General features: G+C 32.3%; 1 protein-coding gene across 1 annotated transcript in view; it reads right to left on the bottom strand.

Moving 5' to 3' along the window:
- LOC127857427 (G-protein coupled receptor GRL101-like) overlaps window positions 1–10,953 on the bottom strand; it is a 75,885-nt gene extending 64,932 nt beyond the window's left edge. Inside the window, 1 exon segment of the mRNA XM_052393823.1 lies at window positions 10,932–10,953. Within this exon segment, the coding sequence (XP_052249783.1) occupies window positions 10,932–10,953 (22 nt within the window).
- Window positions 10,954–18,660: the final 7,707 nt, after the last annotated feature.

Genomic DNA, 18,660 nt, shown 5'->3' with positions numbered 1-18,660 from the left:
TTTACGGGTTAGGGCACATACTCTGTTTTTAAGGCATTAATCAAGTTATAGAACACCATAATGCAGTCGTTTACCTCACTAAGTTCGCACTGTTGTTACAAATATGCATTCTTAGCATACTTTCTACAAACCTTTTCAACTTATCTATTTAACACTTGGTTTTTTTCAACATCACTTATCTATTTAACACTTTTTATGATATTACAAGACAAGCTTCAATTCTCAGAATAAACTATCAGTGATTTTCGTACGTTTGAAATTAGTACGTCATGAACTTGTTAAAAGCTGATAACGTTAAGCCGAGATGCAAGGCTTGGAACTATTTAATGAACGTAATTAAAATCTTTGTCATAGGATAACTCTGTATAGCAGATTATAGTCGTCTTTAAATGCAAGAATTATTTCTTGCTAAAAAATCAAAATCGCTTCAAATGATGTATAATGGAGCTTTTAGTATCAGAAAAAAACAACAAATAATTGAAAATCAATCAACGAATCCTAAGTTATCTGTATTTTACTATAGTACACATTTTTACGGTAATGTGGTTGTAATACATAAGACAACTGGGTGAACAGTTATTTGAAAATTCTTTGGTTCGTCTAATGGGCTCAACCATAATCAATTGCTGCGGTTATCAGTTAATCACATCACATACGAAAACGATAATATTTGATACAGTACATTTACAATATGTGTATTTCAGTAATAGTTGGAAAGAAACTGGAAGTTGATGTTTGGTGTTCGAAATATCAAATGGCTGGTTAGTTTAGTGATAAAGATATAACACAATCGACTCTCCGGAACACTTCTTTGCATAACTGTTGTATACTCGTGTGTTTAAATTTACATTGGAACGATTAACTTGGAAATAAGAATAGTTGGTATACAATTTAAGACGAATTTTATTAATATTCAATGAATCCGTTATTCGAACATAATACTGTTACGTCACATTTCATACGAAAATAGGGGCTGTTATTTTTTCCATATATTCCGATACAAACATATACATTTGATCAAACTACAGATTAATTGAGTTGGAAACATATATATAAATTTTGAATGAAATAGTATATACGCTATTCGCCTATAGTTTTCAATACATCTACATATGTTATAAAACCCTTCGATATAGAATAATTTATCTGAAAGACGGTGCTCATTTATGGACATTATACGGACTTACATAGAACGAACAGCCAAATACAAAATTAATAATGTTTATATTAATTTATCCTATACATCGGCATTTTTGGTTTGATTACAGATATAACTTAGGTGAAATTTAGAGACGATTCGGTTAAGAGATGAGTTTATACCACTAGTCATTTCTTATAAACAGTGATAGTCTGTCTCTGTAAACCCCTAGTTTGTATTCCAACAGATGACACGTAACAAGAACAAAAACCTGGTTTCAATGGTACGCAGATTTTACACATTTGGCTGGTCATAGTTGCAAGAGTATTTACTTGAAATATATTAATCATGAAACAAGCAAACCAAACGACTTTTGCCAAAACAAATCACAATAACTATCAAACCCAAAATGAGTTCCACAGGAAAGGCTTGAAAGTCTTATTGTATATTTTCCTATACACAATAGCAAACATTACTGACACCTATTTGGAAACACGTCAGTCAAGATTTGTCATGCCATGACGGATAACATTGTTTATCTTTTACTAAACGCAAGTTGCTTGGCGACAGTTTTACCAAACATAGCAGCGCTTTTCTCTTACTATGTATAAGCATTTACTTTTTGTATTTCTTGGTAAATTCATAAGGTAGGCAATTACAAAAGTGTTAATCATGCTTATGCTAAATGTATTTTATTGTTCTATACATATACTTGGCCTAAATAAATAAAAAATGTTTTTTTTTTCTACTGGTTTTTTCACTGGTGCACATTATTCCTATATCGAAGACGAAATATAAATTGATATATAAAGTCCAACACTGAGAATGACGAAATTAATAAACATAATGTATTTTCAACCTTTCTAGCATGTTGTTTCGACCATACAGTATTAGTTAGAACTTAAACAATAGTCAATTTATATAAAGTGATTACATTTTTCCGTCAACATAATTGCAACAAATTTAACCCATTTATCCCTAGCGTCTAGAAAAAAAGGCCTTGGCAAACAGCGTTGACCCTGATGATACGCTGCATGATGCGTCATCAGGGTCTGCGCTGTTTGCTTAAAGGAATTTATGTAAGAAATAATCTAAATATAGAAATGAATACACTAGACATCAGTAATTTTGGAAATAAATTGATCCAATTTAGTAAGATGGGAGAGTCCACTAGGCATAAATGGGTTAATGTTGGGGACATTCAACTCCTCATACCGCCGTAAGCCTAAACACATTTTTTCCGGTTTTATACGCAATTGACTTGATATCTTCCATTATTGATACAAAATATGTTTTCAAATCTAGAGATATCGAGGCTTTTATTTACATAACAGTGATCAAGTGTGCATTTTGTAGCTTTTTTTAAAGATTGTAATAAAACTTTCTAGTTAGAATAAGATCGATGTTTCTTTCCTAGAGAAATGTGTTGTTTCATTACTTGTATACGTTTATTTTTTTTTTAAATATATCGATAAACAAGTTTTCATATTCATAATCATTAAGCAAACATGAAACACACTTTAAGTTGAGATATTACATTGATTCCGATATATGTTTGTCAATCACACTGATTAAGATATTGTTCAATACAGATAAAGCGTTGTTTTTAAACGTACCATATTACCTGTTACGTCTGTTTCAAGTGAAACAGACACCAATGCTTTTAAAACACGTTATGAATGTTTCAATTTTAGATCGGCTTTGATTGTGAACGTTTAACATAAACCGCGCCATATCCGACATGATTGTCTTGGTGACAATTCCGACCTTATTTGCTCTAACAAAGATTCATTATGTTCGATTTGCTTTGAAATTGGATATATAATTTAAGCAAGTTTATTTTATTTGTCGCGTTTACCTATATGTGCACTTAAAACATGCATTTAATATTTGCGATCGTTAAAAGATACATTTCCTCAATCAAATTACTGAAACAAATTGATCTCTTTGAATATGAACTAAACATAAATGTTAGCATGTGTGTTTTTGCTAGGTACCAAAATATCCAGCACGAGCATAGTATGTGTAAGGCGAAATGACTGAAGTCGAATGCTTCATTCTAGATACCGTTTGGGCTGGCCACTATCATGCCGTTGGGTCCGAATTTAAATTTCCATTCTTTATTAACACATGCCTCAAAAAAGTAGTAAGTCGTGCACCCTTTATGGGAAATTATTTATTACATACTTATTAGCATTATACGACTCATCCACCGAAAGCATATTTATTTCAGTCAATTAGTGGGCCTTACATATCTCTCATGTAATTATTATATGCTAGCCATGATAAGTATTCGTCAAAACTGTACGATAATTTTTCATTAACGTATCATATGTACAACTGATTGTCTAATAATGGTAAAGTAAAGTAATTGTGTTAATCAAACTGTGTATCCTGTCTAAAAGGTGTTTGTTTAACACGAAAACAGAGATGTTGTATTAAAAACAAACGCATGCCTTTTATTTTCAATTTTAAAATTATATTTTGCCAGCATGACAAATTCGCATGAGGTCGGTTGTTGGGATAAGCAGCATTATTGCAAAAGATTGACGGCGAGTGTTATCTGTTTGCCTACACCTATGCCATGTCATTTTTACCCCCGATGATAAATGTTTCTCATTGACCGTGTGACATGTATTCCTTCTTTCTGATTCTGTTGGTAATAATATATTCTAATTTTAGGAGTGCAATGTCAATAACTTTAACTTAATTAACTTTAATACAGATGTTAGTGGTAGTGGGGGCGTTAATGTCGTCACATGTTAAGTTAAATACTGATGCCGGTGATGTAATGTGCTTCTCGCTGGCAGATAAGGTCAGACTATTTAGCGACCTAAATCTTTGATGCTGCTGGTGGTAGTGCATTCAATTTATTATGGCCATACTTTTCTTTGACTAGTCTCAAGTGAGAAGATTAATGCTATCAATGATAAAAAAATGTAACATACGATGGTTTTGATGTTTTTATAATACTTTTACGTAGATCGTCATTCGACATCGGTATTTTTTTTATACGTTCATCGGTATTACTAATATGACGTGGTTACTCCGAGACCGTAAGACTTCCGTTTATCTACAGATTCTTTAAATCTATCAATTGAATAGTTTGTTTTAAACGTATTTGAGTTTAAAATGCTTTAAATAGTGTCCTCTGCATACTTTTATAATATTGGAAGTAAAAGGCTGCCATAAGTATAAAACCATATTAATTACGTAATTGTTTATTTGATTTAAAATTGCGAAATAAAATGAAATCGCGTTGGTTTCTTGCACTTAATAATCGCTGAAGCATCCCTATGAATTATTTTAAGTGGATATATAATCCATAAAATATTGACAATTTTCTTGTTGGCAAACACACATCCATGTGAGTAATATTCTTGAAATTAATTGTTGGAAGATTGCTTGTAAACAAACGTAATATCAGACCCATCGCATTAATTTTTTTGCAGAACATGTGTAATGCGAGTTTTCCGAATTATCCAAATAAACCGCAGATGAGTTGAGTATCGTTATCATGTTAACGGCCTAATGATTTACATAACGTTATATAAATGTATAAGAAGCACGAAATGGTATATTGTGTTGGCCGGAATCAAGTAAAATTCCGTTCAGACAGACAATGACAAAGTTATCAGTAAAGAAATATAAACATACTAGGTCGAATCAAATTTTCTCGATTTTGTCCCTGAATGTGTTTGATTTATCAATAGTTCTCGTTTCTATTAAAATTTGGCTCTGATATGCCACTTTACGTGAATGTCCGGAGACTCAATAAATCACAATTATAAAATTATGTAGATGTAACACATGCAAATCACTTGTAAATCAAACATTGAATGCACTTTGAGAGCTCTTCGGACCTAATATCTTTTTTGAATATTGGATATTTAAAAAAATATATGTATGATATCGGAATTAAAAATGAATAAGTAGCACACATATTCGGTTTATTCGCCTATCCAATTTTGATCAAACTCACTCCCACAAACAGCGCGATTCCACTAGAATCTGTACACAGAACATAAACGTTATCAATACAAAAGCTCAAAGTTGTACTTCATGCACTTCATCTAGATTTCGTTTTTAACACTTTCACTACTACTTTTTGTATTCCCGCCCCACACAAAGTGTTCCGGGGAAATGTTCATTACCAAACAACAATTATTTTAAAAAGAGAATCCTATATGTTTATCAGCTTTAAACTATTTACATTTGGAAGATCACCTTTTAATGAATTTTCAATCCGGTATTAGTAGTTAAAATACCATTTATATTGAAAAACGTAGTGGCAAATGTGTTTGTTCGTTGTTGGGCTGAAACAATTGTAAGAATAATAAGGTTGGTTTTATCTTTTACGGTTTAATGCCATACAATTATTTGTTTACGGTAATACACGAATTATAAGTCCCCATAACGCAGTGGCTTATGACTCCAAGAGCGCACGTTTCTAATAAAAGTACACGTGTAGCAAATATAAACACACACATACACGTGTATACATATTGAAATACACTTTCAACAACCATTTTCAACGAACCAAGTTTACATAATATGAACATAATACAATTTTTTATGAAACTGTTTCTTTTATTTTCTAAAGCCTTACAAGGGCTGTGAAGTGACTTTCTTTAAAATATATATATAATCCAAGCGGAAAGAGTCGTCCCTGATTAGCTTGCGCGGAGTGCTCAGGCTTATCTGGGACGACACTTTACGCACACGCATAAAAACGCCTTTTCACAAAGCACGACTCTCTAAATATTCAAGTTAAATACCTGATTGTTTCTAGCTTGGGCAATTTGATGAATGCAGTTGAAGTCATTTCTCAAGTGATAAATGTGCATTGTTTCATAATTTTGTCTTTCAGTTCAAAACACATTTATTGGAAACAAAATCATAATTTATTTCAATGCTATTTATTGGAGCTTTTAGTATCAGACATTACAAGCAAACACAACCATTAATTGTAAAATAAACACGGGATCTTGAGACATATGTTTCTTAAAATAGAAACCGTAACGGTGATATGGTTATAATACGTCAGACAAATTGGCGAATAAAGCGTGGGAAGTTCTTGCATAAAATTGTTTAGCATGTTATGTGGTCAACCATGATCAATAAGTATTAGGTCACCTGTTCATATATAAGTATGTAAGAATAATTCATATTTTATATGTTTTGAGACATTATATGACTGAAATTATAAAACATGTATTTCAGAAATAATAAAAGACTTACTTCTGGTTGATACCGCTATGGCAAACGGTTTGGTGTTCGGATTGTTTTTTTTCAAATTAATTTAATAAAGATTGCGAATATAAAAGCTTTTAGTATGGTTCAAGCTGCAAAGATGTGTATGTTAATGAACAAACTGGTGCATTTTATTAAAACAATAATTTAAAAGTAAACCTTCAATTGAAGTAAAGTTAGTCATATGGACAAAAGGAAAACACACAACATCCGGCAACTGCATAATAATGTTTTGCAAGTACAACAAATACGCCTGTGGTCGGTGGTTTACAGAAGAAACCTAATTGATTGACGTACGAATGTTATCTGTTTGCTCACACCTTTCACAATTACTATCATATTTACCTCCGTGTCTGCTAACAGGACAACCAAACAAACGGACCTTCTGGTTGAATACTGTTAAAAAAATCGTAAAGTTATAAAAAAACTTTCAACGCCCACTCACGTAAACCTTACCTTTCTAGTGTCATTGATTGTAGTGTATATTCACGCGTTGAAACATAAATTTATTTCAACACAAGTTTAATGTTAATAGAATTCAAATAACATTGATTCGTTAAAGTTTTATTATCGTATTTATAAAAAAAAGTACACATACATTATATTGACTGAAACTTAAATTTATTTGCTTGTTGTACATATAGGATTTGTTTCATGGTCATGTAAAAATAATACCCCCTGAGAGGTGCCATGCAACATTATTTAATAAAATCAGTTTGCCCATGAGTAGTGAAATTCCAACTGACTTGCTATTTACTTAATACTAATACAAGTAAAAAGCTTCCATAAGTCGAATAATGTTCTTTCCTTAATGATTATTTGCTTTAATATGTAGGGCGTAAAATAGGACCACTTTTGATGTAAGTTCAACACATTGATTAAGTAATACTGATATCAAACTTGTAGTTGATAAATCTAACAAGAGATTTACAAGTTCCTTGTGTCCAAGCCCTAACCCAGATGAGTATTATTTGTGCAAAATCTTCTTTGGACATTGCATGTAAAAAACGTTATCTCAGTCCTAGAGAATAAATACTTTTACGAATCAACTGTAGTGCACAGTTCCAAAGAATCAAAAAATAATGCAAGTATTCGTATTTGTAGATCTATATGTAAAAATAAAGGTATATAATCTTATAGATAGAACGAAAGTGTATAAATTGTCTGACGGAATGTAAATAAAATTCTTTCAGACTGGCAATGGCGGAGCTATAAGTTAAAAATATATACATAAAGAAGAAAATTTTATTTCAGAATCAGTAGGCCAAAGGCCCATGTAAACATACAGATATGTACATAAACAGTTATAGCATGTCACGTGACACAATAAAAAAAAGTTGTGTTGTAATAAATCAAGTACCAATACATTTGAGTTGTGCTAAATAATTAAATATAACAAAGATGCCGATTAATAATACGAGCAGAGGCAAACAGGAGAGGGGGGGTTATCGGACAAATACGCAAATATGCGGAGAAGGCGTATATAATTATACATTTTTGTCTTGTAGGCTCTATATCTCTGTTCGTTTAATTTGTGTCAACACAATATATATATATATATATATATATATATATATATATATATATATATATATATATATATACAGCGGTTATATACATGTAACGCATAATTAATTATACATTACAATGATTTGCTTCTCGTAAATATCCGACTCTTTATACATTTATTATTTATAATCGTAAATTTCAAAAGACAAAATTATGTTGATAATTTAATGATTTCTTGCAAAGTTGCCCAAATGATACGCAACATGCATGAATACATTTCGTTATTATAGTATTATTTTATTTATAAAGAGACACCATGATCTGTCAATAAACGCATGTGTTACAAAAGTACACATATAATGATATTTAAGTATTTGTGTTAAAAATGTATCAATAAATTACCAGTCGAGACTTGGTGAACGAGAAATCATATCATCATATTACTCAATACACATGAAAGAATGATAATACTAATATTGTGCGTTGCACTATCAAAGGAGAATTTGGGTGTATTTTACAAATTATGTATCATTTACAGATTTTCTTATTTCAAAACATTTAAATATAAACATGCTTAGACGCCGTAGTACACTTTCATTTTTGCTTTCAAACAGCTGCTTTAATTTGAACATAATTGGTCTACACCAAAAATATTTTTTGATGTATTGTTTGCGTAAATCATGATATAATTAACATTCTAAAATAATATGAAACTCGTCTTCAAGCTTATAACAAACAGTACATTTTCTATTTTCTAATGGGATACTTATTGGTCTATGCCACCTTCCAGACTCAACTTTAAATTATAAGAAGAAACAATTAACTTAGTGAAAGCAATCCTGACTTTTTGAACATTTATACACTTAAGAAACGTTTTAAATTCAAAGTCGACTACCTCCTGAGTATACATACATACTCAGACAAATTGACATTTTCTTGATTGTGTCCCAGAACAAGTTTGGTTAAGCAATAGCTCTAGATTGTATTCAAATTTGGCCATGGGGTGTTTCTTTACGTAAAATGTCAGCAGAGTTCGCTCTAAGAAAGCAATCTATTGAACTTATATTAAAATTATGTTTATGGAAGAAATTTGAATCACTGGTTCATGAACAAGTGATAGATTTTAGGGATTTTATTGTACCAAAAATCACTCATTTAAAACAATAATTTTACACTGCTATTGTTTAAACCTTATTTTGACTGTTGAAACTGTGGCTTGTTCCATTATATAACAAACACAGTGGAACTCAATTAATGAACTAGTTTAAGTCGTTTCTTAGTATGAATTTATTAAAAGGTCAACCGGTTTGCATTCTTAGCTTTATATGTTCCGTACACCATAACATTTTGTACAGAGCAGAATGCTACACTGAAACCTAAGTTAAAAAAATATGAACGTCAAAATGGAAAAAGTCTGGCGCACCTTGCCTTATTAACCAATTAGCAAAGGGAGTACCCGGCGCTAGTAAGTTGCTTATAGCATGTCAAAGAACGCGATTTAACCGAAATCATTTGACATAACAAATGTAAACATGTTCAAATGCTTTTCATCGTCCCATTGAGCACTAGCAGAATTAGGGACTCAAAGTGCTAGATTGGATGGTTTTATTTGAAAATGCTGATGGTAATCTTCATCGTCTTGGGTAAAAGATTATGTTTGTTCCGAAGAAAACTATTGATCCCATTGGGTATAAATTGAAGATGGCTGCCAAGATGGCACCCATAAACCTTTTAAATACTATATTTTCACTAATGGCACACACATATCATTTCGACCATTATTGAAAGCTTTTTTATTTTAGCAGTGTATAACATATTTAAAAATAATTACCTGTTTTGAAGAAAGTTTATACAATATAAAGAAGTGAAACTCCAGCTGCTGGAGCAGTATTGAATTCTCATTAAAACAAATAGATGGTCCTTTATTTAAGGCTAGTGACCGATTGCCAAAACAATACAAAACAGCACAATACAGCACAATACAAACCAACATAAACACAAAATATGAATAAAGCTGGGGTCACCGCCTTGGAACGGTCAATGCAAAGCATTGGGGCTTTAAACCTGGTATACAAGTCACACAATGAACGAATACATGTGAACTCGGTAAAAACAGGAGGTTTTTACCCAGAAAATATTTCTTTGTTTCTGAAAAATGTATGCCAAGGTAATTAACATACAAACTACGTATATAAACCACAAAGAGACTTTCGAATGTTGTGATATATTATTTAATGTGAATATGAACAACGATTGTGCTTTATAAGAAAATAACATGTTGGGAGGGGTTATTGACACATCTAAAGGAACAAAATGCCTAATGTGAATGTTGATTTATGTTTAGATATTCGCGCCATTTTAAACGTGTTATGTTAACGGATAAACAAGTAGTTTTCAAACTTATAAGTGCATGTACAGTGCATGTAAGGTCCTTCTGAGTATGAGGCAGATTCACTTCACAAAAATCTTCTCTTGTAATCTACATTATAAATGCGTACACATTCCGTGTTCGATACAATTGTTTGGACCGTGCGTTCAAGCAATTACATCTTTGAAACAGTTATTTGAATAACTGATATACTTTTGATGTTTAAATTCACCATACAAACATCAAACGTTTCAATTTAAATGGTTGGTATAAAATGAAGGACGAATATAACTCATGTTCAATGTATCCGTTAGGCGTTCTAAATACAGTTACGTCAAATTTCTTTAATTTGGAAAAAGAATCATAACCGTTAAATAAAAATACGAATAACCTAGTTAAGAATTAACTAAATACCAAATGATTATATACATATTAAGTGTGTGTATCAGTTCAAATGAAACTTATTCGACTCATCACTAGTGCTAATGTTTTTTGCCAAATATACTACTGTTGCCAAAATCACATCAAAATAACAATCAAACCCGAGATGAGTTCCGAAAGAATGAGCAAACAATCTTATGGCACTCGAAAGAAATTCATCAGGAATGTTTTTGGAAATTATTTAACAGTTTCTATGTACATTCCATGAAATTTTTCACATACCGTGACAGTTTCGATCCACCATTGGTGAATCTTCATCAGACTGTCACTTTGCGGGAAATGCACATCACTGGGCGGGTTTTTTGCCGGAATGGTTGTCAGCAGTAAACAAAGGCCTTTAGATGGGGCTTAGTTGGTAGCCCCCCTCGTCCCTGTTCATTACCCGTCTCTCATTAGCTATCGCAACCGATTCCCTAAGTTTTCTGAGTGCGGTGTTGTTTTCCCTATCAATCACTTTCACCCAATCCCAGTCAATGACATGGTTGTGCCTAGCAATATGGTTTGTAACTGCACTAGAGTGTTCTGTTGTTCCTGATTCTCTCCTTCCTGACCGCGTGAAAACTTGTGGGCTGTTTTTAGCCTCTTTTTTATGCTCAGTCATCCGAGTACCAAGTTTGCGACCTGTTTCTCCTATGTACACAGTTTCACAATTCCTGCAAGGGATCTTGTATACACAGCCACACACCTCTTCCGTCAGCGTCTTGTCCTTAGGATGTACGAAAAAGCGTCTGAGAGTAATGTGTGGTCGCATTGCTTCACTTATGTTGTGCTTTCTGTAGACTCGCGCCAGCGCCTCAGATACATTGTTCACATAGGGAATGACTACCATACCATTCGACTTATTCTGGGTTTTATCCCTTTCTTTCCTCCTTTTACCCTTCTCCTCTTGCTTTACCTGATAACTTCGTTTCCGACGAGGGGGCCTACCAACTGAGCCCCATCTACAGGCCTTTGTTTACTGCTGGCAACCATTCCGGCAGTAAACCCGCCCTGTGACGTGCATTTCCCGCAAAGTCACAGTCTGATGAAGATTCACCAATGGTGGATCGAAACTGTCACGGTATGTGAAAAATCTCTTTGAATGTGTATAGAAACAGTTAAATAACAATGCTGATATATATTTGGAAACACATCAGTCAAATTATGCCAAGCAAGAACTAAGACGACATTTTATCCATTTCTCAAATCCAGTGGCTTTGAGGGAGTTTTACATGTAATCATATTACTTCAAATTTATCAGCCCGTCCTATTTCTTTGCAAATCCAGCAGGTAAGACGTGACCAAAATCTGAATAAGGGAAATGCTTTGTGTGTTACTATCCTTGCAGATATTTGTATAAAAAAGGGCATCATTTAAGAATTTTTCCCACAGGTAATGTCTCTTGTATAAATTATTTCTATATCTTAGTAAAAAAATCAGCATATTTATACATTTTAATACTGGTTTACGTTGTTAAAAATTATGTATTTTCACCCTTTCAAACAAAGTGTATACATGAACACGTAATAATTGTTCATATAACTTGAATATATTGTCAATGTGAAATCATTACAAGCAATTAATTATTGAGGACATTAAACTTCCCATAATGCAAACGGCCTCACTACATCTTCAACGACATTAGACGACATTCATTCTTGGTTTATCTTGTTTTGCAATATAATATATGGTAACGACGATGGTCATTTGTTAAATATTATGATCATATTAACGAAATAAGACTAAAGCATAATTTGACCGAAAGGCGAAGAAGTGTGGCCCATTCGAACAAATCTGGCTTTACTTTTAATTTTGTCAGTGTTTCGGTATACACACATTTATTATAACAAGTGTGAAAACACAACTAACAAGTTAGTCTTTTGTTTCTAAATCAGTCTGATATTAAGATTTTATAGAAATGTTGTTAAGTGTGGAATATTGGTACATTTAGTTTTTTGGAGGTTGTTTTTTAGAGTCGGAATACAAGCATTTGTAAATATAGTCCATGAGAATAACTGTGTTTCTCGGCTAGAGATATGTTTTTGTTTTTAGTATTTTGATATATTTTTCGTTTAAATATTCGTAATAAAAGTTGTCAAATTCATATCATTACAGAGACATAAAACAGACTTTTGACTGGGATGGTTAGATACTGCTATGACATGTTGTCAATCACACAGCATGAACTATGGCTCAAAATAGATAAATAAGATGATTGAATAAACGTGCCATATCAACTTAACGTGTTTATCCAATGAGACAGACGCCGATGTTTTAAGAATGAAATATAGCATTTTCAAATTTTAGATAGTCTTTTGTAATGAAATTTTACATACTCCGCTTCATATCAGACGTCACTGTCTCGGAGAAAATTACGACCACAATAAAATGCTCCAACAACACTGGGAAAAAGCAACGCAAAAAGGATTTTAAAACCCCCCAGATAAAACTAATTGTCTGTGCTCTGTGAAGAGGGTTTAATTCATATGCGTTAAGTGTCGCCCCAGATTAGCATGTGCATTCCGCACTGACCAATCTGGGAGGACACTTTCCGCTTTTATGATATTTTTCGTTTAAAGAAAGTCTCGACTTAGCAAAAATCCAGTTAAGGACTGCACAGGCTTATATTGGATGACACTTTACACAACTTTGGAAGTGGTATAATGATATCGGCAAGGCTACAATGCACATCGCCTATTAATGTGTATGCTTTGATTAAAGCTTTTCATGTTTGCTATTGTTTAAAAAATATTTCATCAATCAAGTGACTGTCTAACACGAATCTTTATTATTATAACGTGTCTCCTCCCTTTCAGTATTTTTGTTGTTTACATTAACAAACATCTTATACGTTGTATGCTATTCGTATATATATATATATATATATATATATATATATATATATATACATATATATATATATTTATTTATATATATATATATATATACATTTATTTATATATATTTATTTATATATATTTATTTATATATATATATATATATATATATATATATATATATATATATATATATATATTTATTTATTTATTTATTTATATATATATATATATTTATATATAATGACACATGAAGATTACATTCAATCGCAAAAAATGTCGATTTAACGATGTGATGCAATCAAAGGCAGCGGATATATGAAGGTTATATCTCAAGGGACATAGAAGTTATGAGCATTTTCCGAAACTTAAACGCAGATTTCGAAACCTAAACGCGGACCATAAGTTCAAGGTTTAGGTCACAGGTGTGAAATATTTTGTGCGTATGGAAAGGCCTTGTCCATATAGACATGCATACCAAATATGAAAGTTACATCTCAAGGGAAATAAACGTTATGAGCATTTTTCGAAACTTAAACGCAGATTTTGAAACCTAAACGCTGATCCTAAGTTCAAGGTCAAGGTCACAGGGGTAAAACTTGTATGCGTATGGAAAGGCCTCGTCCATATACACATGCATACCAAATATGAAGGTTTTATCTCAAGGGACATAGAAGTTATAAGCGTTTTTCGAAACCTAAACGCACAGTGTGACGGAAAGACAGACGGACAGACAGACGGACGCACAGACAGACAGACGGACGGACAGTCCGATCACTATATGCCCCCTTTTCTTCGAAAGGGGGAATAACAATATGATACCAAGATGTATTTTAAACATAAAATGCAACACAAAAAGCAAAAAATATTTTTTACAAATATTAAGTGTGCGTACTCATGACGTCATTATTAACACGTAAAACGACAAAAGTCATATTCCTTTCCGCTAAAGCTGCAGTTGTTTAGTGTTTTGTTTCATTATTCTTTAAAATCGGGGACGTAGAGTTATGATAAACAGAAAAACAGGTTAGTTCCTGATCTTTTTGTAATATATTAGGCTCGGCACGAATAAATTAATTAAACATTGTTTGCGTAAAATAACTTCGGGTTTATCCTTGTAGTTCTATTTGCTTATTCGATTTTTTAAGAAATAATTTACGTCTAAGAAAATTGATGGGATAAATCGAATGCTTGGTCGGAGCCGAATAGAGCGAAGTTAATTTTGCTCGGCCCAAAAATCTGAACCACTCGAAAATGCTCGTGTTCCAGATTGTTTAAGCTTCCCTTTATTCGTCACCGACCTAGTATTCTCTATATGCATTTCGTGTTTTATTTTGGTGTGTCCTTATTGCATCGACAAAAATTGAAGTATATTTAATGCATTTTGTGCTTTATGTTTCAGTTTGTCTTTACCTGAGATATTTATTAACTTAATATTCAAAGTTATAACACGTATCTCTCTTATACATTCTTTCCACAAATATCACTTGCTAGTTCATTGTAAATATACTATATTTCAAATGTAATATGATTAAAATGTTAAAGTTTAAATCACTTGTTTTATTTTGGTATTGGTAATATTATTTTATAGACACAAAAAGAGGTATGTACCCAGAGGAATATGTTTGTTTAATAATACAAAATGCCAGTCATTCATAGAAGGTCAGATGTTTGCATGCGTAAAGAGTGTTTCACAAACTTATTAATGCGATCTCAAACAAAAAAAAAACACTACCGTTTTGTTTTAACTTTCGTTGACTATGAATGAATCGAATTAAACTAATGTTGTATTAACATTAAATTTAGTTTAAGTAAAACAAATTTCTCATTCTAGTGTAGTCTATGCACATTACTAACAGAAGAAACACGGCGACACATACTGAATACTGACGTTTCTGGCGACAATATGCAAAACCTCAGCACAAACTCCGCAGTGTCTCTTCGACGCTCCTAATGTTCATTCTAGCTTAAAACGCGATGAGTGATAGCATCGTATCCAATAACGGTTTACTTGAAACATAATCTCAAAACATTATTATCTTAACCAATAGCGCTGCGATGCAAGACTCGTTGAGAAACGGAGTCTCATGCAAAGAAGAAGTTTGACCAGCATAATACTTGCGCCCGTTACACAAGTCTGTTTCAAGAACAGTGGCGTGCGTTCTTATTTTTGTAATTTTTTAATAAAATGTTTTCCCAGACCAAATGACGACAAATACTGATATATACGGTATATAGCAATCATACTCACAATTTTCTAAATTAATAGAAGTAATACATATGCATTTATTGATATTCGTTTAAAAATACACTAGTTAAGAATTAGAAATCCCAACAGAAGTTCATTAATAAAAGAAAAAAGCTAGGCAGCCCACGAGTTTTTATCGCCCGAAGCCGGAAGCTGACGTCTGTACACAGTTTAGAGTTGCCTCGCTTGTCAATTTATGCTATTCATACCGGATAGGGCGTGTCTATTTCATATAATGTACATTTAAGATTTGATTATCTGTATTAACCAGTGCATAATCGACCATTGTAACGTTAATTGCAAACAATGACAAAACTTAAAGTTTTAATCGAGGACATGTCCACATTTTGAAATGCGTTTCATGCTAAAAGTCATGTTTGAAATATGTGAAATTATACTATATCACACATGTTTTTTTTAGTTTTCAACGATCGCCAGTTTTAAACTCGTGAAATAATCAAGCAACATCTTACCATGCAATTATGCCGTGTACAACCTTGACGGTGAAGTCAAACGTCATTATTTAGCACGCGTTGGCCACATAATAACGCATGACCGGTCGATAAATTCTTCTTTGTCTCTATCGGACTTTAATGACCTTAATCTTTCATATAGACTTGAAATGATACATTTAAGCGAGGTACTATATATAGGTACTATATAATATGTTATTACAAACAAAACATTATACATTTAACTTTTCAGTGACATAATAGTGTATTGAATTCTAAATAAAAACATAGCATTACCTTAAGACACCGACGTCGACATTATAATTATTTTACGTAGGTTGTTTTCCACATCTTTCTGGAAATTCGTTTCAGCTGTCGATGATAAATAATTAGCCCGTGAGAAGTGTAAGAGAACACAAAACAGGAATAATGATGCAATTTGTACCAGTGTCATGTATTTATAAGGGCTAGCAGTTTAATAATGGCCAGAATTTATATAAGACCAGTGTATTTTCTAAAATAATTTTGCTGATAGTGTTTATGTATTTTATTTCGCATTATTTGACAAACAATTTCTCGTTAAAAATATATGACAGCTTATTGGTATTAATAATGGTGGTGGTGCTGGTGGTGTCTTATGTTGGCTAGCTGAGCTGAAAATACTTGCCAGTGAGAAATAAAAACAAAACAAAAACAACTAATTGACAGAAATAACAGCATCAATGCCCAATGGACTAGTGCCACCATTGCAGTGCGATAACATGTTAAGCAAAGCAGTTTAAGTATCAACAGACATTGATGATAAAAGTTGTCCTGGCTGTTCAAATGTAAAAAACACATTACAAAACCGATAGTTTTATGAACTATATATTAAGTGCGCAATTCATGCATCAGAAGACATTTATATCAGATGTTAACAATTAAGTGAGAAGTTCCCTCTGCAACACAGAAAATATTAACACTGAATATAACACCTGTATGTTTAAACTGGAAATATACTCTATTCTACTTTCAAAGATATATGGTTTCTGAATTGCTTCGGAAAAAATGTCTTGACAATTGAATAGTTAACTTTTATTTTGGTTCTAAATGTAAAGGACAATAACAATGGTTTTGTTGTACTCGCTATAGACAAAAGTGCGGATCATATTTTCTAATTCACGACCGTGGCAATATTGCTGTTGCTGGATATAACTGGTGAGTCTTTGAACGTTGACAAATAAGTAATTCAACGAAAAACATTCAGATTATTACATTATCTAACATAAATAGTTCTACGACGTTCTATTTATTGATAAATAAATAAATAACTCGATAAATATGTTATCGATTAATTTAAAATGCATGGGTTTGAGTTCCAATTATATAATGATGTTTTCAAGCATAACAACTTCGTCTGTGGTCGGCGGTATCCAGGAGCAGGCTAATTACGAAAGATTGACGGGCGAGTGTTATCTGTACGCCAACACCTATATCGGTTTCTATCATAATTACCTCCATGTCTGCTAGCCGTTCAACCAGACCTTGTTCTAAGATACCTAAGTTGTGTACACCTTATATACCCTCTCACGTACACTTCAATCATGTTGTGTTCTTCATCGCTTTTATTTTACATTTATGAAGGTAAGCCAATGTGTGTATTTGTAAATATGCTCATGCGTTGCAACTTTCATAAATTAGAATAAATAAAATATTCCAGTAAATACAGAAGAAATTTTATGCGAAACAAGTGTAATGCAAGTTTCCCAAATAACTCAAATGAAATACAGATGATCTGTGCTGCCAACACTGTAAATAAAGTATGTTTCTTAGTTTTTGACAGTGCATTTCAACTTAATTGTTTTAAGGTATTAAACATATCATATAAAATGTAGTTACTTTATCGTACATGTTGTACTGTTCAGACAAACACTCCATTCAGAGCTAACTTTCTAAACCCGTTTTAACGCACCGTTTTTGCTAATACATATATGATTCACTTTCTATGACACTGAAAAACATGTTTATAATCTCATAAATTATTTTCTACTTTTATGTTCGTCTTACAGCGGTTGTTTGTTTTTAAGAACTATTCTCATGAGCGTGTAAAAACTCAAATAATATGATGAAAAAACAGTTTGATGAAAGCAATTGTAATCATTTGCCGCGTGATTAATATCTATAGCAGCTTATTTGTTTCTTCAAATTAAAAAATAATTTATTTAATACATAATCACAATTGTTTCAAATGGTATAAATTGGAGCTTTAATTATTAAACAAGTGCTTCTTACAGATATATTTTCATAAAAAGAAATCGTAACAGAACTCTAACGGTTAAATATCAAGGCAACTGTGTGCATAATGCATAGGGGTGTGTCTGCATAATGTATGTGTGTATGTGTTGCAATCAACGTTTATTAAATTACTAAGATCTACAGTTAACAAAACAACACAT

Source organism: Dreissena polymorpha, chromosome 14 (genome assembly GCF_020536995.1).
Source record: "Dreissena polymorpha isolate Duluth1 chromosome 14, UMN_Dpol_1.0, whole genome shotgun sequence".
Lineage (NCBI taxonomy): Eukaryota > Metazoa > Mollusca > Bivalvia > Myida > Dreissenidae > Dreissena > Dreissena polymorpha.
This window is presented reverse-complemented; position numbering and strand designations above follow the sequence as displayed.